The sequence below is a fragment of the Stegodyphus dumicola genome, chromosome 4 (assembly GCF_044657685.1).
Source record: "Stegodyphus dumicola isolate Sdum_Otavi_A_Nest chromosome 4, ASM4465768v1".
Classification (NCBI taxonomy): Eukaryota; Metazoa; Arthropoda; class Arachnida; order Araneae; family Eresidae; genus Stegodyphus; species Stegodyphus dumicola.
In genome coordinates, this window is record NC_140771.1 from 87,975,174 (window position 1) to 87,999,821 (window position 24,648).

General features: G+C 32.4%; 1 protein-coding gene across 3 annotated transcripts in view; it reads right to left on the reverse strand.

The window, feature by feature from the left end:
• Positions 1 to 24,648, reverse strand: part of LOC146997602 (lysosomal proton-coupled steroid conjugate and bile acid symporter SLC46A3-like) — a 47,355-nt gene that overhangs the window by 6,092 nt on the left and 16,615 nt on the right. The window contains exons 3-5 of one of the 3 annotated variants that reach the window (XM_085815173.1): positions 9,660 to 9,827; positions 8,416 to 8,499; positions 4,809 to 4,965 (exon numbers count right to left, since the gene is read on the reverse strand). In XM_085815173.1, coding sequence (XP_085671299.1) covers positions 4,809 to 4,965; positions 8,416 to 8,499; positions 9,660 to 9,827 — 409 coding nt within the window. Of the gene's footprint in view, positions 1 to 4,808; positions 4,966 to 8,415; positions 8,500 to 9,659; positions 9,897 to 24,648 lie in introns of all 3 variants that reach the window. The other 2 variants (XM_085815172.1, XM_085815174.1) reach the window with 2 other exon arrangements.

Consider the following 24,648-nt stretch of genomic DNA (forward strand, 5'->3'; position numbering starts at 1 on the left):
ACCAGCATAAATTAAGAATATCGCAAGACAGAAGAATAATAGTCCTACCATTTTGAATCCTAACCTCTCGTACGAGATGTGCGTAATATTCCAATCAAAGTAGATCTCATTCCATCAACGCAAAGCAAAGTTTCGTGATAAAAAAAGTCAAATTTTTTGACGGCGGAAATTTAGCTAGTTATTACAATATATTTTTGAAGAAGCACAAGGCGAATAGTTATATCATCCGGAAAGTTCTAGCACTGGCACATGAATTCTTTTCGAAGATTTTTAAATTGTAGAACATTAATAATTATCGGCAGTTGATAGGTATATAGATCTTTTTAGTTGTATCTTCAGTTCGAATTTCTTTACTTGAATGCCATGGCTCTACATTCCAGCAGCTGAGATGGCAGTCAAAAAAGAAGGACGCAAAAGAAAAGCCAGGATGAGGACAGCCAGAAGGCCGTCCTACACCTTCGGAGCCCAACAGCAGACGGAAGAGAAACTGGTTGTAGCCGTCAATTTCGCCTTGTCATTCAGCGGTCGCAGTGAACACACTTGACGTTGAATAAATGTGGAGGCTTGCCTGCACACCAAAATAAAGACTAATTTTTCCTTTAAAAGCTTTACTGTAATCTAGGCTAAATCTCTAAGTACTTCTAATACTTGCTGGTATCAAGAATATAGAAATAATGGAATGTCAGAGTTCCAACTGATTACCTGTAGACATAATGGCACTCCAGACAACCAACCCACTTGCTAAAAAACAGCAATCGCCTTGAAAAACATTTAATTATATTTACTTCATAACTTGTAATACTGCAATCTTATTTACATTGGACAAACTAAAAATAATATTAGTTTTAGGATCAACAACCATAGAATACACATTAAATGTTTGCAATCAATATAAATAGTATTAATTCTACTACTAAGGAACTAGAACATTTTAAGTTCTATATTTTACACCCAACAATGCTCTATCCATATGGATTAAACTCTTCAATAAATAATAAATCTGATTTTTATGCTACAGTTTATGAACAGTTCCGTGTTGTTCAGCAGGAGAACACGAAGAGGTACCAGAGAACAAAAGAAGAAAGTTAAAACTCTTATAAATACTACTTTACTACAATCAAAATTAAAGGAAATGTTTGATATGCTCAGGTTTAAGAAAAATATTCTTGATTACCTTTATTCATTCCCTCACAGGCATCTATTTATAATTCAAAATTTCTTCAAAAATAAGTTTACCGGAAATAGCATCATCAAAGATTTAGTACTTTATCAAATTTTAATTTAACAGTAATTCATTCAAGTATAAAAGACTTTTCTATACTATCAACTTTCTTCATAGTAGTTTTGATGATCTCAAACTGCACAAAGTCTTTAAACAAGCTAAACAAAAATTTCCTACAATAGAGTCTAAAATAATTGTCTGTTTCAAGTACAACAAAAAACTGAGTTATTATGTTACAAACCATCATTAAAAACAAGAAATAGTTCTTCTTACTAAAATTTTACAAGAAAATGAGATTCCAATTAACCTCATTAACTGCCTTCTAAAAAAAGCTGGAATAGTATACATCATATAATTTTTTTTAAAGTAATGAATTTTTATCTGAAAGTTCTAATTGATAAGGATAAAGAAGCAAGTTTTAGAAGGTTATATAGTATATATATGTATATATTTGAATTATTGTACATTTTTCTTGACTATACTTTTATTAACAGAGCGCCTACTCTATTCTTAGTCGTCATTATAAGCCCATGATATGAAGAATTTATTCTTTTCTAATCGTTGTTTCTTTTTTCCTTTTCTTATTGATTGCTTTCCAAATTACACACACACACAAATAAAATAAAATAAAATAAAAAATAAAAATAAAAATAAAAATTACTTGCTTTAAATTCGACTTTGGGTGATTTCTACTTGTCATCGCCAATTAGTTTCGCCAACGACTCCAAACTAACAACCATTGGCGCCCTCTTTTGAATTTCGATCTTTTATTTCTTCGTTCACATAAGGAAGGTTGGCGCTTTCTTATTTTTCTTCTAGTTCCATAAGGAACTGGAAGGTTGGTCCTTCCAATTCTCTGTTAGTTTTTATGTAAAGTTTATAATTATATTTTATTTACCTTTATTTCACTAAAATATGTCTAATTATTATTCTTTTCCTATTTTGGACATTACATTAATACATAAAGATATTTTTGTGTGGTATTTCATTATATTTAGGGATCAACTGCGATGAGGAGGGTTTCAGAATTTTCGGGTGAATTGTTAGAATCAAATAATTTAGAACGGTTTTTCTTTCTCTGTATTCTACTGGTTTGATGAATATTGGTTGAATTTCATATATTTATGGGGAGATGTGGATTTTATTATTATTAATATCATTTCTTTCACGTCTTAATGGATTTGGTTCAAATATTTTCTTTTTTTGTTTGTCTATATCTGATTCACTTTCAGCAGTATTTGCGCGGAAATGGAATTGGGGTAATTTCTTTTAAAATAAAAAGATTTGTGATATTATATAAAATATGATATGTAAATATGTAAAATATATAATATGTAAATATATAAATATAACATGTAAATGTATAAAATACAACATGCAAATACATATAAAAATGAAACAAAAAGTAAAACATATGAATATGTAAATATATAAATATAACATGTAAATACATAAAATATAACCTATAAACGTAACATATTAAAATGAAACAAAAAATAAAAAGTATAAAAATGTAAGTTTATCCGATTTACATAGTAATGAAATTAAACTGAAAAATATACGCCAGCGTTTTAATTTCAAAATTATAAGAGGAAAAAAAATGTATTTTTTTTTTGCGCAGACTCAGATTTTGATTAAAAATGTATAATTTTCCTCGTGTAAGTGGGGGAGACAAGAAAATGTCACACAGAAGCAATATTTAATTTTATTAAATTTCTGGACATCAAAAACGAGTAATAACGTACAGAATTACGTTACCATCTTTTTTGGCGTCAGACTCAAATGATATCTATTTCAGAAAGTTCCAACCACTTTGCATGTAATTCACGTAAATCCCATTAGAAAGTCTAGAACTGAGAAATACTAATGGACGGAAAAGAAGTCGCAAAATAAATATTTGGTTTACATTTGTACATAATTTTTACGCGATTAAATATACTATATCAAAGAGAAAATTAGGCCAAATAGAATTTTTCTGCAGACATTTAACTAAGAAATGAAGCAGTAAATGATGAAATTCAAAGCTATAGAATAAAATTTAAAAAAAAAAAAAATCTTTTAGATAAAATTTTAAAAACTCTTAATTAAAATTTACATGTAGCGGCCACATGAAGCCGCATTCTTAATTCTGACATTTTTTTTTAAAATTTAACCAGATGCTATATTTTTCGTTTATTTTTTGCCTGCCGGGATTGGCCAACTAATGTACAATTTAATTTATTTCTCATAGTAAAATTATTTCTAAATAATAACTTATTTTTGAAAAATTTTGATTTAGCCTTTCACTGCGAAAAAAAAAAAAAAAAAAAAAAAAAAAAAAAAAAAAAAAAAAAAGAGGGGCAGTTCTATATCTTCTCTTCTACTGGGCCGACTGACTAAATTCAAATTGCGTTTTTCATGTCTCGGAAGGGCCCACCAGCGGCCGAGCGGTAAAGTCGCTGAACACTGGTAGTTCGGTCCGAGGTTCGAATCCCGCGAACGGGCTGGCTGCATGGGCGTTTTCGTGGTTTTCCCCATGTGTAACGTGTATACGAGCCAGTTTCCCTTAGAAAGTCCTCCACGAAGGCATCCCTCCTCTTAGGCAGATAGCCCTCGAGGCTTTGCCATAACCACATACACACACACACACGTCTCGGAAGCGCGACTTAGGATATGTAGTAGATTTATATATAGCATTGTTCTAATATAGGTATTCTGACACAAAGTCGGACTTTTTCTGAAATAACATGCCAATTGTTTTCCATATTTCAATTCTACGACTAAAATTACGCCAAACTACCAAGTTTTGTAAAAATCGCACGAGTAGTTTTTAAAAATTTAGCTCTCAAAATTATTCCTACTCAATGTTAATTTTGATATATATTTATTAACCTCTCTTTTTTTATTAAACTTATTTGATTCTTCCTTTCACATTTCGAAATTCAGATTCATTTCGAATAAAATACACCCATTTTTTATGATTTATTTTAAAAATTTGTATTTTAAAATAATTTTTTAAAAAAATTGAATTATAATCTATAAAATTTTTACCATCATCTTAAAGTAGACGTGTTTCTAAGCATACTTGCAAAAAATTAGAGATTTTTATTTAAAATTTCCGAAAATGTAATACGTGAATTTATATATTTTCGCATTTCGAAATTTGGCATATATGTTGAAAGCGGTAAAACATCAAATGTGGTTTAGACACTTTGCTAAAATTATTTGGAAGTAGAAAAGGCGTGACTTTTTTTTCCGCTCTGCCATAATGGAAGGGAAAGGAAAATTGGTTGCCATATATTAAGAAGTTTGCCAAGGGAGTTAGTTATTCTTGGCGCAAACGGAAAAAATTGGACTAAGACAAATTTTTGAATTTCTCCGTAAATTTCGCACCAAAATTGTGCCTAGGTATTTCGCACTAAATACCTAGGCATTTGTCAGTCGGCCCTGTAGAATGGAAGATATAGAACTGTCCCGTAGCCCCCTTTTTTACGCAATGTACATCTGTTAGTTCAAAAATAGGCTAGATTCCTTTTACATTTTTCGAGACACCAATTCTCTGATGATTTCTCTCAGAACAAACAAAAAGGAAAGAAGAAATCCTTACATGTACACTCCAAGTGGTAGTATGGCAAGACCTCCAAGGATTAAGAATATTAATCCGGGAAAAAATGATAAAGTAGCATTAAAAACTTGTGATACAACAGATGTCGCTAGGATAGGCAGAAGAGCCTCTGCTGTGATTAGGAATGAAAATATTTTTCCTGTAAAGATTCAGAAGTTATAAATAAAACAGTTTTATTTTCTTTACTAATGAATTATTACGATAATTTTCATGAAATAGTCAAAATTTTCAAATTTATTTAACTAAAGATGAGATTAATAGCTTATGCTTCAGATTCATTCTTGCAGAAAATATATTGCTTACATTGCGAGTTCTAGTTCAGCATCCCTTTAACAATTGAAAATTTTACATATACACTATTTATTAGCGTGTTCATTCCTTTTCCTATTAGCTTTACCGCTTGAAAATCGGGAGGGGAAAAATATGCAGTGCATATGCATAAAAAATATGCTCTTTTTCAAGGGATAGCTTAAGTAAAAATCATAGCACACACAGAGACACACTAATACTATTATGCTATGTATTTCATAGACATCAGTTTCAATAATATTCTTTTTGACTTACTACTTTCTGATTTGGTGTATAAATTTAACACTATTAGTTAACAAGTTAGAAGTTTCTAATAAATCATAGCTAGAAAACCGGAGGGAAGGAATACGCGAGGACAACATGTGAGGAAATACGGTAATTCTTGGAAAAAAATTTGAACATATTATTGCATTTGAGAACATGTATTAGAAATTTTCTTTGTAAAATACTAGGTAGAACACATTTATATGTATATGTATGTATATATACAAAAGATTGGTCAAAAAGTAACACATAATCTACTGTAGCTCAGTAAGTAAGCATGAGGAGAAGTACAATTTTGAAGATACAAGCATTGGACCTTTGAAAATGACGCCTAATATATGGTCTGCTTACTTTGCCGCTTCACAACATCCTTTGTATCCATAATATGAATACACGTATATTCCCTCGACTACCTTCATAGGGTTCTGTTTAGTTTTAATAACAACTATTTTAATTTTCGAGCCTTTCTTGAATTCTCTTATTTCCCCTCGCATTTCCTTACCAGGATGCAAATTAAGCAGGCGAAGAAGAGTATTTAAACTGTTAAATTGAAAAAGTTAGACAGAGCGTGATTTCACTAATGAAGCGCACGTTTGGTATTTTGTCCTCCAGCTGTTAATCTTAGTAGCGGCTACGCATTCTGGCCTTTTAGTTAGTATTTCGCCGGTGTAGGTTTCTGAGTCAGTCTGTTAGATTAAATTAAATTGTGTAAGCAACATTTCGCCTTTTAAATTTATTGTTAAATTTTAAGTTCCTACCTCAAGTGGTCGGTGTTTTGTGTAAGCACGTAAGTCCGTGCCTTTTGTTATACAGCTGGGATAAATAAAGGGTCCTTTACACCCTTTCTATTTTGTGTGCATTTTCCCGCCTGTGCCAGAAGTTGCCAAGTAAGAGCTCTAAGTAGGTCTAGTTACCATCTTATGCTTGCAAAATACACTAGATCTCACACCTTTTACCCTCGAGATCGGAATGAAACAGTGAGGTTTTATTACACTTGATGACTCCTTGAGAGTATTGTGGACAACCTGCAGAAAAACTTTGCAGATATTCACATGCGTTCTTCCTAATCTGCATCATCTTCATCGTCAAAAGCTGTGTAACCAACTAGCACAAATGTTTCTGTTATCCCAGTCATTAGATTACCGTGAATACAGACCCTTTTGTCGCATCTGTGTGCTCCATGAACTATCTGGTAGTAATGTATCTCGCATTTAGGATGAGTTCCTTAATGACTGACCCCTTTTTATCGGTTGTGACTGTTAACCAATCTGCCTGACTGTGAGTTCTCCCGGATGTTGCAATCGCCACGCCAAAACATTTGAAGCCATCAACACATATATTATACTTTGATTCTACTATGTTGTTTCCATAGATAATGACTTCTTGCTATGAATCGAAGTTACTGAATTATACCCGGAAATTTTGTAGAGAAATTCGATAATTGCACCTTAACGTAATGAGTGTCACGCTGATGATCATCCATACAGGTACTTGTAAATAACAGGGAATAAAAATTAGGAACAGATCAGATAGTAAAGAACAAATGCTTCTATCTACAAAATTTCATCTATCTTCTACGTACCAGTACAGAACTATAGTGGACTGTGGATTACTTTCGGATCGACCTTTTTATTTTATACGTTATCGTAAAAGATCGAAATTGAAGAATGTCGACATTCTCCGGTGAGTGTCAATGCATACCAAATACGTCGGTGAAAGACCGAATATTTGGCTATATTCTTATACATTCGGACTATCACTTATATATTTCAACAAATACAGATATGCTCTAATGGATGTCGAAACGAGAAGACGACAGGCAGAAAAGCGTTGTAAAAACTCTTATGCAATTCAATGTGTCATAAAAGTTTAAGTTGTTGACATTACAATGAGTGCATAACGTCAATCGCATAATTAAATTCACTATTAGTGGTGTTTTCGTTTCTCTTTTAGAATATACTATTCGCTTTAAGTTCAACGATTTATTTACATATGCTCTTACTTAAGCTTTCTCCTAGTTTGACATATATCATAATATGTTTTGATAATAAAGTATGATTTAAAAACGTTGCAAGAATACTTTTATTCAACAATCACTATCAGTACATGGTGCATATCGACATTTGCCGGTGTAAGTGAGAAGTAAGAATATTTAGCAAACATTTCGGCCAAGCAACTATGTGAATGCTGACATTCACCGGAGAATGTCCACATTTTCCAGATTTCGCTCATTCGCTGTAACTTATATTTTCGAAAATTAAGTTTTTGTTTCAATAATATCGGGAATATGTTTGATAACATTGAATAGCAGTTAAATTGCATCCGAAGTAACAGTACCAAATTTTTATAATTTAATTGCGTGGAGTGCGATTTGAGAGTTCATAGTAGTGTACTAAAGATTGAAATTGTAATCACCGAATCTGAACAGTTTGTCCCTAATTTAGGAGTGTATATTTTATTTCAGTTTCACTTGTTAATAGCTTAAATATGGCATAAGTGTTTTTCTTTTTTTATATAATTTAGAGGGGACAGTTTTTTCATGTTAAAATGTTAATTAGATATCAAAAGGTAAGCTTTGAGCCATTTTGGCAGCTTATGGGGAAATTTAAACATAGCATTGCATTAAAAGAAAATCTTCAAATTTTAATTTAATTAACGTAATAAAATTGATCTGCTTTGGTTTTTGAACTCACTGTTTCAATATTTGCTATTTTCCACAGTTTAAGCGAAGTTTCGTTACATAGTAAAAGACTTTATTCCATTAAATGTTTCGTTCGTTTTGCAGAATGATACTATTTAATATTCAAAATAAAATAAATATATGAAAAGGAATTTCTATTTAAATAAGATAACTAAGATAATAATAATAAATGAATTGTTTGCTTGAAACTTCTACTTGTAAGTTTAGGCATCGATTATGCGAAATATTCCATTGTCTGTATATATCTTGATTCTATTCACTTCATATATTCAGAAAATCAAAAATCTAATGTAATTTCATTAAATTTGTAATTACCTAAATCATTTTTGGAAGCTACTTTTGAAATCCTTGCCCGTCCAGCTAATGTGCTCAAACCTTGGAATAATCCCAATAAGTTCGCTAAAAGATTTTCAATTATTTCTTAGAAAATAATTTTAACAGACAATTTATAAAAAAAGACAAATTATTATGAAGTCGCACACACACACATATATATAATCAAGAGGTAACCATTAAATAAAAAGTTATAGAAAACTAGCTAACAGAAAGAATAAAACTCAAAATTAGAACAAAAACAAAATAACATAATAATATAACCTAAAATGTATTAATGTAATATAAAGAATAGTTAAAAATTCTTTGGTCTTTTCCCAGGAGCAGCCGAAAACGTTTCAACAGAATCATATTTCTGAATTATATTTGGAAGATTATTAAAATAAATTCATGAAATAGATTAATAAACATGTCAAGTACAAACAAATTTAAAGTACCTAAAACGAAATACTTAAAACAAAAATATAAGGCCATTACAATTTTTTATATAATATAATTAAAGAAAACTATTCAAAATTAAGTTGAAAATTTTTTTTAAATAATTTATCCTAAAGCACTAAAGTTAACAAGTGGGAGTTATTGCTGACTGCTAGTTATTTTTCGTATTAAATTAAATTGTATTCGTTTGAGCAGGAAAAAAAAAAAAAAAAAAAAATGTAGGAAATTAGTTATATTTGGTATGTCACGTGCTAAGTTAATAATTTTTTTAATGGATTCTAATCAAATCATTGACAGCATTTGCTCTTCATATAACGAAATAAAATATCTAGGATAGTTTAGAAGATGATAATATAATTTTTTTCATTACCAGTTATTAATGATTTTCCTTTATTCACGAGCATAGAACACATTTCATAGAACCAAAAATTTTGACTTTTGTTTAGAATAAAAATTAAATGGAATATTGGAAGAGAAACTAGTGTAACCAATGTACTATGAAAAAAATCATGTAAAGTTTAAAATTAAGCAAAACAGCAACCTTATTTTGGCACAAATTTTGAATAAAACTCTATCGATTTCTTGGGCGATTTGACAACGATAACTCGTATTCAGGAGTAAGAAAAAAATTCGGCATAATTTCTTCTATTTCTCAGCTTCTTTCTGCTTAATTCTGCATAAATCCTGTTTATTCAAAATCTACACCAATTTAGAGTTGCTGTTTTGCACAATTTTCGATGGATAATAGTTAGAGAAAAGAATAAACGAAAGGTGTGAAAATATCTTACAAAGAAAATAAACCCCTTTGGAAGTTGCAAGTCCTGTTCCGACATTCTTGAGCAAAACGGAAACTGTGCCAACAATTCCCAAGGCTGGATCATTCAACTTGAATCGTCTGAAGAGGGGTACAGCAATGAGCACAGCCAGTGTACTGATGACATTGAAAATTGCAGATACTGTTGAGAAAGTTGTGTTATCCCATTGGTACATATGATGGACGTACATGAAGCTAATAGTGGCCCCTCCTATATTTTCAAAGTAAGGTAGAGGTGTTTAATTTATTGAAACATAAACTTATTTCGCAACAGTTGCTTTTGGAAAGATTTAATGGAAATCTCTGTGTGCTTTTCTTTTAAACTTAATAAAAAAGAAATCATTTATATAAATACAAGTTTGCTGTAAATTATAAACCATCGCTTAATCCTCGTGATAGAAATTTCGGAACTTTGTAATTAGTGTTTGGAGACTCGATTATGAGAAGAAAAATAATCATTTTCATGCATTTAACTAGAAAATATTGCAGTTTTATATTATGCAGCATTATTTCATCATCTCTTATTGAAACTCAGTATGCAGTGGCAATAATTTATTAACTAGGTACACATTATTTGAGAGATAAAAATTTTTAAAGTTTTTGTGATGTCTTAACAAAATGCAAGAAATGTTTTAGAAATTACAATAAACGTTGTCACAAAATCCTACCGGGAATGTAAATTAATAATTGATAATGATATTTTTGATTATGTAGGTTTTGTCTGCATTTCTCTGTCATTGCTATCAGTATAATTCATAAACGAGAGAAGACGGATATATGAATATAATTTGAATGAACTGAAAAATATTTTGAAATAGCTTAGTTTCTTACTATAGTTACTTCAAGTGCTTTTTGGATCTCAGGAAATTTTAAAATATCGAATGAGCAAAATAAATGAAAAACTTAACTGATTATTATGTGCGGCTCATTTTAGTGAAATGTAATACTTATATTTGATTTTACTTGTATTTCTTTTTAATCAGATTTGAAATCTCTCATAACGTTCCTAAGGCAAGGAAACCTCATGTATAGGAAACACACGAAAGTTTGAACAAATTAGTGCGCATCTTTCACTTCAGATTTTATTCCTATTTTCTAAAGAATCTGTGGCATTAAATAATTTCTAATTCCAAATTTAAGATAATTATAGCCTTAGAAATATTTGTTTATTTAATAAATTTAAAAAGATCTTTTAACCCTCTAACCGGCAAGGCCGTATATATACGGCCTAAAATATTTTTTGCGTTATCTGTAAGGACGTATATATACGTGCATATTAAAATATGTCAAAGAAATTAAGGCAATATATTAAAAGATATATTAAAAGTACCCAAATCCAGGTATCTCAAAAATGCCAAGAGAAGTTTTACATTAAAATCAAGAAAATAATTGTTTCTTATAGTAGTTTTGGGAAATTTGTACTTTCATAGTAAAACCCCTGGCCGGTCAGAGTTAATACATCGGACACATTGTTGTTGTTGTTTAATATATATAGTGTTGTTGTCTTGTTCCTGTATTTCATGGAAAAATGGTTGCCAGAGACTCAAGGAGGCTAGACTTCTACTTCCAACACAATTTTGAGGGAGAGCACCCCGAGGGAACGTTCGAGGGTCACCCACCCCTTTCTCCTACCATCGAATCACACGAGAGAACTTTGGGCTCGCTGTATATTTAGAGTACTCCCATGCTGAAAAGACACTATACATTTACAAACATCCATGCCTTCTCCGGGATTCGAACCCGAGCCCTTCGCTACCACAGAAGACTCCCCTAACCACTATACCATATGGGCGGCATTCGATCTTAATATTATTGCTGAAACATTCATATAAGCTATTCATGAAATTTCTAAACGAACGAGTTGTACGAACGAGTTTGCTCTAGTTGTAATATTTTAATTCGGAACACTGAAATACAAAATTAGTCTGCTTTTTCAATGAATGTTTTTCTTATAAGGAATTCCGTTGTATCTTTTAATTAAGTTCCTTGAAAGGAATATTATCTAGAAGAATATTTATTTTTTAATTTTTAAAGAATATGTTTCTTTTATGGTCCAGTTGACAGAGGATTTTATATTATATTACTATGAAATACTCAACATATATCGGAAATGATTTATTTAAAATGATATAATCAAAAGTTTTTATAATATATTAAAATATTACTATAATCAAAACATAATGGAAATGACTCATTTAAAAAACAAGCGTGCAAAGCCTTTTTAGAACATGTCATGACTTTTATTGACATCTAGCAGCAGTCCATAATTCATAAGAAATTTATTTTTAATGAATAAAGAATTTTTGCTGTGACAATATCTTAAAATGGCTAAATATTTGAAAACAAAATGCGGTAATTTTTTTTTCGCAAGGAAAATTTTGCTACAGAAGTATCTGAGATGTTGCAAAGAGTTTTCAAGACAATACTTTATTAGAAAGAAGAGTTTTTGAATAGTAAGATGGATATGAAAGGCAAAGATTTTATACCAAGCGATCGTCATGTATTGGAAGGAATGTAAAGAAGAGATACAATTGGAAGGATACAAAGGAATATCGCTGAGCATGTTTTTGTATCATTCGGATCTTGTCCAGTAACTTAGAAAGATCATCTGGGCTTTCTTGAATCGTACCAAAAAATGTTGCATTTTTTTCAAGCAACAACCAGGAAGATGTTTCACAAGGCGACTGGGATCTACAGTTTTAGAAATAGATTAACAATCAAGTGAATTGCGTTCAAAGGGAAACAAGATCGAAAAATTTATACATTAAAATTTAAATGCATTAAAACTCATTGTTCATGCAAATAAAAGTTAAAAGACATCTCTCAGGGTATGGTGACAGCAATTTATGAACCCGAGTTGCTCACAAGAAAGGCTTTATCATGGGTTACAAGATTTTTCAACTTCTCGAGCTCAGGAAAAAAGCTTTTTGTGTGTGTATGAGTGTGTGGTCTTTACTAGAAAAGTAGGAAAGTGTCGCTTACTGTTATTTAAAAAAGTAAACGGTTTTATGCTGCTTTTCGAAAAAAAAAAAAAAAAAAAAAAAAAAAAAAAAAACGTTTTTTCACAGACAATTCAGTATTTCTCATTCAATTAATTCAGTTCTCACTTCGTTACAAGGCAAAAATACACAAAAACTCAAAATATCTGTATTAAGAATTAAAGTAAATCTTAAACACTAATTTCCTCGAAAAAATTCCAGAAAGGATTAAGCATGATTTAATTCGCAATAATAAATGAAGGCGTTATCTTTGTTGTTGCTAAGCAAAGTTTCTCTAGATTGGCAACAAATCCACTATCCTGCTGTTTCAAATGTAAACAAGTAATGGACGCCATCAGAAAAATTATTAGGCTTAGCGGCACTTAAACAACTTTAAAATTGTTGATAATTCTAAAAATATTGCATACAGATTTACTAAATGCATAAAAATCTTAACCGGAAGATAAGAACAACATAATTCAATCATTTTTAAAGCAAAAAATGTACAATTTACAAACATATAAGAGTAAAGAAACTGAGATCATTGAGCCTGGTAACAGAGTGGATATATATATACACTGACTACCAATAAGTATTTGGACACCTATGCGAATGACGATATCTGTGGTCCTAAGGTACGTCACGGACTCCGCCGGTATATATCGTGTAGGAAACAGCATCGGCTTTAGTCGCATGGAAGATGCCTCGCAGTTCGGAGCTCTCTGATTTCGAGAAAGGTATAATTATCGGGTATCACAAATGTGTCCGATCCTTAAGGAACATATCTAGCGGTCTGAAGTACCCAAAATCGACAGTGGCCTATGTGATTAAGAAGTGGAAGGTGAGCGGTGATTGTCGGAATGTGCCCCAAGTCGGCAGACCAATGAAACTGGGAGATAGAGACCGACGAGTGCTGTCCAGAGAAATTCGGAAGAACCACACCCAACCGATGGCCCTCATCCGCGAGGAGTTTCAACAGGCATCCGGGAGTATTGTTTCAATGAATAACATCCGTAAGAAAGCACATCTGCTTGGTTTTCACGGTCGTGCTGCTGCCCATAAGTCTTTGATCACAAAGTCCAACCGCGCTGCTCGGTTAATGTGGTGCAAAGCACTTCGAAATTGGACCGTAGATCAGTGGAAACGGGTTCTTTGGAGTGACGAATCAAGGTTCACCCTTTACCGTTCGGATGGCAGGGTCTGGGTCTGGCGTCTACCTGGAGAACGTCTCCTGCCAGAATGCATTGTGCCAACAGTCAAGTTCGGCGGAGGTGGAATTATGGTCTGGGGGTGTTTCTCCTGGTATGGGCTGGGACCCTTGGTCCCCATTCATGGTAAGCTCAACTCCGATGCCTACTGCACTATTTTGGATGATAATGTGCTTCCTACGTTGTGGCAGTTTTACGGGTTGGACCCCTGTTACTTTCAGGACGACAATGCCAGTTGTCATGTTTCGACGTTAACCAAGCCTTGGTATGGTGCCAATGGAGTTCATCGAATGGACTGGCCTGCCAAGAGTCCAGACCTGAACCCTATCGAAAACCTCTGGGACGAGTTGCATCGCCGAATTCAAGGGTGCAATACCCGTGCAAAATTGGCGAAGGAACTTCTATGTCTTCTCCAAGCCGAGTGGAAGAATATACCACTAGCTGTCATACAATGACTTGTGGAAAGTATGCCCCGGAGGGTCCACGCTGTAATTACCTCTCGTGGAGGCTCTACCAACTATTGGTTTTGAATTAAGTTAGTTTTTCTTTTCTATCACAGGTGTCCAAATACTTATTAGCAGTCAGTGTATAAATATATTTATATACGTCTGGTGCGGCCGATTGCAACTAAAATACGAGGTGCACATCTACATGTTATAGCAGTCCTATATACAAAATTTCAACGTTCTGAGGCAACTCGTTTTTGAGTTATGCGAGATACGTACGTACGTACGTTCGTACAGACTCCACGAAAAATTCTCTTCAGAATTCATTTTAAAGCAGTTTTATAATTTTTTTGGAGGAACGCCAACATTTATTCTATCTTTACGTACAGATATCACGCAGAAACATTATTAAATTGCATTCGATAGCGGACAAAATGGATATTTTCGTTGAAATATGCTGCCTGAAACTTTTCGCGATTACAATACTTCCTTTTTACTTCGTACAAGGAAGTAAAAAACGGTTTTATGTTACTTTTCGAAAAAATGTCCATAAAAATACACTGTAAAGTAGTCCTATTTCGAAATCAAAATGAGAAGATTCAAGTTGAAGTTTTGCAGGACTTCTGAAAGGCGTGCAAAAGTAGTTTCATGAAATTAAATAAAGTTACTTTCCGTTGGCTGAACAATTTCGATGATGAGCGATGATCCTTTTTAAAAAATTTACTGCTTGAATAAAAAAATCTGTATGTATACAGTACTATTTGAAATGATAAATATCGTTTGCGTACTTTTAAATTTATATTCCTTGCAAAATTTTGCATGTCAAAAGGTGTGGATTGAAGGTTATGTCGCCCTTTCCGAAGAGAAATATTCCTATTCCAAAACGTTGTGAAATGCATAGTATTAAAACTTTTAAATGCAAAATAAGAAACATTATTAATTGGAATGTATAAAACCTTCGATGGTTAGTTCTACGTGGAAAGAAGATTCCAAAGGAAACTGAAATGTATAAAACCTTCGATCGTTATTTCTACGTGGAAAAAAAGACTCAAAAGGAATACCCGAAAATGTTCTAATGTTTCTAAATTTAAATTGTTGGTAGCACCAGATATTCCGCCTAGGTAGAAATCAGTTGTAAATTCTTTAAATACATCTGTATCAACAATAAATAGAATAAAAAACGAAGATTTACGACTCAATAAAAGATGGCATCCGATATTTACAGGTGAAATTTCATTTCTTCATCTCAGTGACTTTCAAAGAGCGAAGCTTCAACAAGACAAAGCAACAAGTCATATTTCGAAAAGTAAGACTGCATTTCTTTATAAGGTATTTCTCCCGCCTTCTTAGCGAGCCTTCGTGGTATGGTAGTCAGTACGCTAGTGGAGTATACCAGAGGTCCGCAGTTCGATTCCCGGCGAAGGTGTTTCTTATTTTTCATCTCTCCTGCTTCCAAAAAAATACCTAATGTCTCTAAAGGGGCGCCCGAACTAAAAGAGTCGTGGATGCTGATTCTTCAACACCCAGGATTTGGCGATTGGGTCCCCTAAAAACTCCAGTAGCCCTTTAAAAGGGGGAGTATATAAGGTATTTCTCCCGCCTTCTTAGCGAGCCTTCGTGGTGTGGTGGTCTGTACGCTGGACGTGTATTTCAGAGGTCCGCGGTTCGATTCCCGGAGAAGGCGTTGCTCATTTTTCATCTCTCCTGCGTCCAAAAAAGTACCTAATGTTTCTACATCTTGACAAAATGAAAACTGATACAATTACTGCATACATACCTTTTCAACGCATGCCTGCAAAGTCCTCTGATATTTCACCCACTACGATTGTTGGACTCCATAAAGTTGTGGAAGAGAAATGGAAATCAATAACCCGGGAAATTTTACGAAAAGTCCTTCTGTCATAGAAATCACGATGCAGATATACAGTCCAGAAAATGGGTTATCAGATCAAACATTTTAAAAAATATTCTTTACATTTAAAATATGAATTGAACCGCCTCGATAATGCTATTTTTATGGCGACTTCGTCTGAGTTTATTTTCATAAAAGTTCCATCCATTGGCATCTACGCCATCTGTCGTTCGATCCCGGCACCCCATCTAAAGCTCTCAAATAATAATTTTATTTTCCTTTGGAAAAACAATAATTTCGTAAATTTTCTGTAAGCTAATATGATAACATTCTTAAAAGCCAGAGTTACTTTACCAACGTAACATATTTTACTGCATCGGAAATTTCCCCCGAGTTGTGAATAGGTTCTCAGGCATTACAGTTTTTCAAGAAATTTAAAGTGTTTAAAATATTCTGCATGTAAAAGCATGGCTGTTTTACTCGTAATGATAATTCCGAGATTTTTTAATGTCATCTCGTGGCATTACATCAATCTTCACAATCAATCGGTGAAATAAGAAATCAGCATTGATAACAGCAATGGAGAGAATACAATGCTTGCTGTCTTTCGACGATATCGGGGACAAGAAAAGCAAGGAAGAAACTTCGAAGATCCACTCTTTTGACATCATGGAGAATTTTAAATAAAGACGCATTGCCCGTTATTTAGTCACATTTTGCCGTTTTTAATGGAAAATTTAGTTTGTTTTACTGTCTTTTTAGTCTGTTTACTTTCTTGTTTCTGTATCATTTTATTTATCTTTTGGAAACAACATAAAATACATTATGAATATCTTTTTGGAAGCTTTAAATGATACATTTACATGTTAAAATTTTTTGAGTAGATTCTCTGAATTTCATTGAATAATGCCATTTAAAAGTTATTAAAATCAGAACCTTCAGCTTGATTTCTCTGCACACTTTTGGGTTTGACTTGGTTAATTCTAATTGTAATCTTTTCACAGTGACATATTCAGACTTTTTTGCCGTCCCGGGCAGCTCCTAAATATGCATCTCTCCCGATACGCAAGCAAACTAGAAAAGGTTAAAATGTCCCATAGGGAAATAATTAAGACTAAGCGTTTATATTTGACGTAAAATTTTAATTCTAACATTTTAAAATTATTATTATCATTGTTATTGTTGTTCGAAAAATCATTGTGGCACTGTAGAGATGCACTTGATTACTCCAGTTGCTGTTCTGTAAACAGCATAGCCTTAAATGAGAAATCTACATTTGTAGATTCAAAAATTTCTTAATGGAGTTTTATTTAGGAAACCCTTCTCACATCCACAGCAACTGTGAGGGAAGTTCTCAGTAGTATTACAATATCTTGAGTTTGTATTTTAAAACAAACTTCAAAAGTTCAAAAGCACCGCCCTTACACGTTCCTTGTTTCGTTTTCCCCAGTAATAACGCAAATAAAACTCTGACATATTATTTCTCTTTTCATGGGGAACTTTTTCGCATTAATGTCACTGTGATTATATTGAGTGAACTTTCGTATTTTTCATTCAAAAATTTTGAGTTAAAAGAATTCGGAGTGAAAAAGGTATATAGTTATTGAAATTACATTTTAATTTGTTTGCATATATCTGAAGCAAAAATTGTTTTGTTTCTCAATTTAATTCCGTACGGCAATTCAGAATCTATCTAAGTATAAAAATACTTAATTTACCTGGACAATTCACATATTTAAGACCGATAACATAATGTTTCATGTAAAAATGTAACCCTCAAAAATGCGCTGCCCTCCCTTCCCCTCTTGAAAGTTCTCCTCTTAACGCCACTAGCTTTGGAATGACATTGACAGTTTAGTAAAAAGCTATAAGAAATGCTGCAACAACATTCCGCCTCTTAAAGACCCAAAAGGATCCATTGCACTGAAACTGAGAAAGCAGAACTTATTGCTCAGCATCTGGAATCTCAGTTTCATCTTCACAACATACATGACCCAACAACATAAATATGATCACTAGTTTTCAGAACAATTACTCTCCCAATCCACACACTGACAACATACCCTCAGTCATGCCATCGGAAGTCCTTAATTACATCCAACGACTCAAGAAGAAGAAAGTCCCAGTGCACGACAAGATCACAAACCACATGATACAGAAATTCCCAAAGACTGTGTTTGTTTTCGTCAAAATTATAAATCTGATTCTGAAGTGGCAACATTTTACACAAGACTGGAAACTCGCTACAATAACCCCAATATTAAAGCCTGGCAAACCACGATATAAACCGAATTCATACAGGCCAATCAGCCTCCTGTCATGTTTAAGAAGATAACTGAAGCAGTTATTCTGCATAAACTGAATGCACCTTGAAGACAACGATATCCTCATCCTGCTTCAGTTTGGGTTTCGAAAGAATCTCAGTGCAACAAATCAGTTATACAGAGTTGTAGAATCGATAGCAGAAGGAATGAAAAATAAAAGATCACAGGAGGAATTTTTCTGGACATTTCCAAGGTTTATGATCGTATATGGCTAGAAGCACTCTTATACAAAATACACAATCTGGGTTTCCCAGAGTACATCACAAACAGAATTAAATCCTACTTGACCGGTAGACACTTTGTCGTTCATTTTTTAGGTTCCCATTCTACACGTCATCCCATTTTAGCTGGTGTAGCCCAGGGGTCTCTCCTGGCACCCACACATTTTAACCTTTTAACTGTCATGCCCGAGATTATCTCGGGCACAGCACTGGTGTTCGAAAATGTCACGCCCGAGTATTTCTCGGGGTAATTTTTTTTTTGAGTGCATCGTATTGTCATACCCGAATATATATCGGGAGATGTTTATTTCGGCTACATTTGGTTTTTCCAATAAAAAAATTTGACAATTTGTATACCCAAATCATCAAAATAACTTGAAAGTTAAAGGGTTAATATTTACATGAACAACACTATCACCACACCCAACATGGCACTCGCAATGTACGCAGATGACACAGCAGTCCTGACGCAATGTGCATTTACTGGACCAGTCATACAACATTACAAGATCACATAAACATACTTGAGATTTGGTTGAAAAATGGAAAATCCTTTTTAATGTAGACAAGACGCATTCCATCTTGTTTATCAAGAAAAAGAAAATTAATAAGAACGTGCATTTTTACGGAGCACCTATCTCTTGAGCTAAGAAGGTCTCTTATCTCGAGGTGGTTCTCAGTTATTTTCTCACATGGACCCCACACATATCTTTCTTACATAAGTTTCGAGCTCGTAAAGCAAAGCTTTTACCCTTAATTGCTCGAAACAGCGTTCTATCCATATACAACAAGTTACTCATTTACAAATCCGTATTGCGCCCCATGCTCTGTTAAGCCTGCCTTGTATGGGCATATTCCTGTAAATTTGATTGTAAGAGGCTCCAAACAGTTCAAAATTCTACACTAAGACAAATAAAAAATTTACCGTGGTACATCCGTACTAACCATACCCATTTTGAACTCAAAATGAATCAGCTTAAAATTGTATATTGTAAATCAGAACAAAAATTTTTCAAAAGTAAAAAAAAAAAAAAAAAAAAATCAAAACCCTGCTATAAAAATCTGTAACTACGACATGATCCTGCAAACTATAAACGCCCTATGGCAATACTAAATGAAAATATTGATTAATGTTTTCTTTTATTGTTACCTGTATATTACTGAGTGCATGTATTATATATTGTCTCCTTGTTTATTATGTTATGTTGTATATTATCTTTACTTATGTATGCACACTTATTTTGTTATGCCTATTGACAGTACCAGTGTCAACTTAAAGTTCACCCCTCCCAAAAAAAAAACAACTCCAAATTACCTGTATCTTGATCATGTAATCGCTACCATTTAACGGGTTTACACTCTATTTACCTATCTTTTAATTCTATTCCCCGTTAAAATATTCACCGAAGGATTTGCACCTACTTCTTGTTTCTGCTTCATCCTTCAGGAAATCTGTCACCATTTCTGTCATCAGCTCTAACGGCTTCTCAGATGCTTTGCATTTTCATTTTCGTACCGGTTCACACTCACTATTATTTTCGGCTCAAAATTAAGTATTTAACTCATCTATTCACTTAATTCTGGCTTCAAATTTAGCAAAAAAAACTCATTTCACGCCAACTTTACATTACTGTTTTAACTTTTATGCTGTGCAAAATTAAGAATGACTTAATTTGTTCGATTAGGGGTAGGGCATTCGACACAGATGTCCCGGTGTTTGCACCTTTCTCTTATGAAATCGTTACTAGCCTTTAGGAGGGAATAGATAAGCTGCTTTCGACCACAGCGTAATTACAGAAAATCCGGCAGATGGCGCCACGACCGCGCACATTCATTGTCGACTTCCTGGTACAGTCCAAAACTTCTAAGGCTCCACTAAGCAGTAAAGAGAGATTATACAGACAAATCTCAAGCTAACTTTTTAAATACAAAATTCTGAAAATTTTCTGTGCATTTTTAAAACACCAATAAAAGCATTTTCATCTTTAATTGCAAATTCCGCCAGGCGCTCCTACAGATTGCCGCATTTTTGCAAGAATCTTCCATAATAACAATTTAATCCAGTCGAATTAAATTGTTACGTATTTTAAAAGCATTGCGGTTTTAATGTGGCAATATTTTTTATTATATGGGTAAGTAAGAGTTAAATTAATTTTTATAATTAGAATGGTAGAGTCTAAAAAATATCCTTTTATATATATATAAAAAAAAAAAAAAAAAAAAAAATGAGGTCAGGAATTTCTGTGATTTCAATACGGAAAAAGTATGATTATTCCGAGTTCGCCGATTGATAAAGAATTAACACGTACCAGTTACAATATTCATGGAATAAAAATAAATCATTTCTTCCCGAGAGTTTAATAAAAATTATACGAAAGAATCAATGATTAAAGCTGTCATTAATCAATGATTGGAAACAGTGAAAGTTGTTTTATTGGTCCACATGAGTGAATGATTAAAATCAGTGTGATTGGAAACCCCATTTCGTAGCCGAAAATGAAATTTTAACATAACTTAGAATTCTTTTCTATTTTTTCTTTATATGTCATTCTTTATAATGAAATAGCATTATTTTTTTTATTCTTAAGCTGCTGCTGCATTTTTTACTCTTAATGCTGACAAAGATTTGATGATTAGTGAATTATCAACGATTGATTATTAACGCTTATTAGTAGCTGATAAATGCTAATAAAATTGTTGTATTGTTTTCTAATGTTTGCTGTATTGTTTGTAATGTTTTATAATAAACAGCATTACAGAGGATGTTCTTAAAATATTATGTGATTGAATATTCTTTGGACAACTGATTGAAGAAATATGGTCTTAGCTTAAGAAATATGATCTAGTTTCTAGAACTAAGGAAATTTTGGTCTCACAGGAAGTTTTTGTGAAATAAATTAGAGTAAATTTTGAACGACTGCCATGAAAAATAATGTCACTGAGAGAAATATATTTTAAAGGAGAAATGGTTAAACAAACAAACAACAATTTTATTCTCATGCTATTAAAATTACTCAAAGTAGTGTTAGTTATATCTTTTTGGGATCTTGCACAAATACTACTTAAAATAGCTATTTAGTTTACAAATTAAAAAAAAAAAAAAAAAAAAAAAGACTTTTCGTAAGGGGTAAAAATTTGGTGTAGCAGCATGAAATCCTCATTTGTGGATGATGAGGGGGATGTGGATTGTAGCAACAATGTTTTGTAAGCCATCTTACTAAGAAAGTTGAACATTAATGGGGTAAGCTGAAAAAAAAAATAAAAAATGTATGCCAACATTTAACACTGCATCGGGAATTCTAAACATCTGCATTTAAAATTTTTATGATTTTACTGTTGAATAGTATATGAAATATGTGCGAAGAAAACGATGTGTAATAATAAAGTAAAAAGACAAAACTTATAGTTAGCAGGAGTGAGTGCAACAGCAGACTGGTAGACTTGCGAGCTCAGTCAACACGTAAAAAACATTAACAAACCCTTTTGAGCGACCGTTAAAATCTAAAAATCCATCAGATTTTTTTTTTAAATGCCCAGAAGGGCTTTTAGTCTCGAGACACGATTTTGATTTGATTCACTTTAAACTGGCATCTACTATAACTGCATTGTTTCAGTTTTCATTCCGGTCTGTTGCCATTCGGCAAAATGTAAGACATTTGTCTTTCAAATTTAATCTGTGATTATTAAGCTAACCACTTTAAAAGTAATAGATGCAGTTCTTAGTATTGTTTTTTTACTTTTTAATCAGATTGACTTAAATAAAAATTAATAATTTGTCTAATTAAAAACTTTACTTTTTTTAATAGAATTACGTTATACATTTTTCACTTTGCAAATATACAGAAGATATGCAACGTTCCCATGTTAATCTAAATATATATTCATCTGGGATCCTATGAAATGTTTCGCTATTCATCTAGATCACTTTTATTGATAAATCATATATATATAAACGTTAAAAGAGCTTTTTGGGGAGACCATTAAAATCTGAATTATTTCACACTTTTATTCCCCTATTAAAAAGACTTCAGTATAATAAGGGCGGATTACTAAATCGAATTTTCTTTATGAAAAGTGCATAAAAATTCTGATTTTGCATTTTTTAAAAATTATTTAGTGGTGTCACGAAACTGGAATTATCGCAACTGAAACCTTTTCTTACTAAATTTATCTCGTAAGTTAGAGAGGGCCGGCCTTTAAAGAGATATTTGGTCATTTCATTTTTCTGAAACACTTTATATCATTCAAATCAATGCATCATTATTCAAAATGGCATGTGACATTATTTGTTCATAACAGACCAGAGTAAAACAAATTTCTGGATTGTATTTTTGCTGAAAATTAGCAATATTTATTTTAAAATTCTTGTGGTCTAAATTTTTAGAAGTGTATAATTGTTTTGGCTGTTTATTAATAAATGAAGCAAAACATTTAAAGATTGTGTCGTTTATACAAAGGCTTTCATTTCTGCTGTTATAGTAAACTTTAACGACAATTTTAAACTGTGTAAGAAATAATTCTGTTGATAATCGCTTACCTCTGTTATGGAGTCGCACGGAAGAATGTTGTTAATATAGAAGGTTTGCTTTGTGAAAGAAGTTAATGATCACAAAGCTAAATAAAAGTGAACCTATAACGGTAACATTTTAAGGATTCGGTATATGAAAGACTGCGATTTAAAATCACAGTTAATTTAAAGACAAAATATCGGGTAAAAAGATTCTCAGAGAATACATTAAAAACATTTAGAAACTTATTTGATATCGTGCAAAACAGGAAATCCATATTAAGATGGAAACGATTTAAATCTAATAGGAATTCTACGCATTACGCTTTTTTTTCTTCCTGTATTTGTGTTTACTGGGTTTCGAAGCCGCTGGAAATTAGCTTAATGAAAACAGTTTCAAGAAGATTTCCAGGAAATTTAATTACTGTATTCAGCCGCACATCTATTAAGCCATGCAAATATTTTTTAAAAGGTGTATGTCTTCGCATCGATAGCACACTACAATCGCAGATCATCTTCATGGCATCGTAAAACGTTTGTAATTTGATCAGGATTTCCGTGGATATCATAAGCCAACTCTAGCCATTTCAACCTTTAAATCATCTCAAAAGTACAACAGAAAAGAATGTGAATCCCAAATGAAAATTTTCCGCTGGGAATTTTAGGAATAATAATAATAAAAAGGCCATTAAAATTGTCAGAATGGCTATAAACAGCTTGGAAACTATTTTTGAAAAATAATACAACTTTCATGTAAGAAATATTACGTCATTAGCTATTAGATACTATTATATAATATGAGTTTGCTCAAAAATGTAGCTATTATATTATATTTTTGAGCTATTATATTCCTGATATCTATTGTGTTCAGAAGACTATATATATACTATATATATGATGGTCTAACGAAGCTGTCGCGACACTCTCTTGCTTTCAGCAAGAATTGGGTCATCGTCTTTTTCACCAGAGGAACTGAAGAGAGGTGGGGGAACGCAACTTCTCTCGATAGTCTTTTTTATTCTTTTATCTCATTTTTGAATCTGGATTTTATTTATAAATGTGTAATCTCTATTTTATTGTGTGGCAATGAGGCTTTATATTATATATGAATTAGGATTTAGAACGAAGGCTGGTGACTATAAAAGATGGATGTAATGTAGTTACTGCAACTGGAATAATATATATATATATATATATATATACACACACAAAAAGAAACATAATAAGAGGGTAAAAAAAAAAAAAAAATAAAAATTAAACCCGTCCTGCGCTATAACTGCAGGTTTGAAGTGGAATAAACTTAAAACATCTAAATTTATTATTAAATTGGAATAAAAGCAAGGCTATTCCTCCCCAATATTAATAATTGCAACCGTGTATAAAAGGTTTAACACAATATCTAAAGAAATCAAATTTAAAATAAGAAT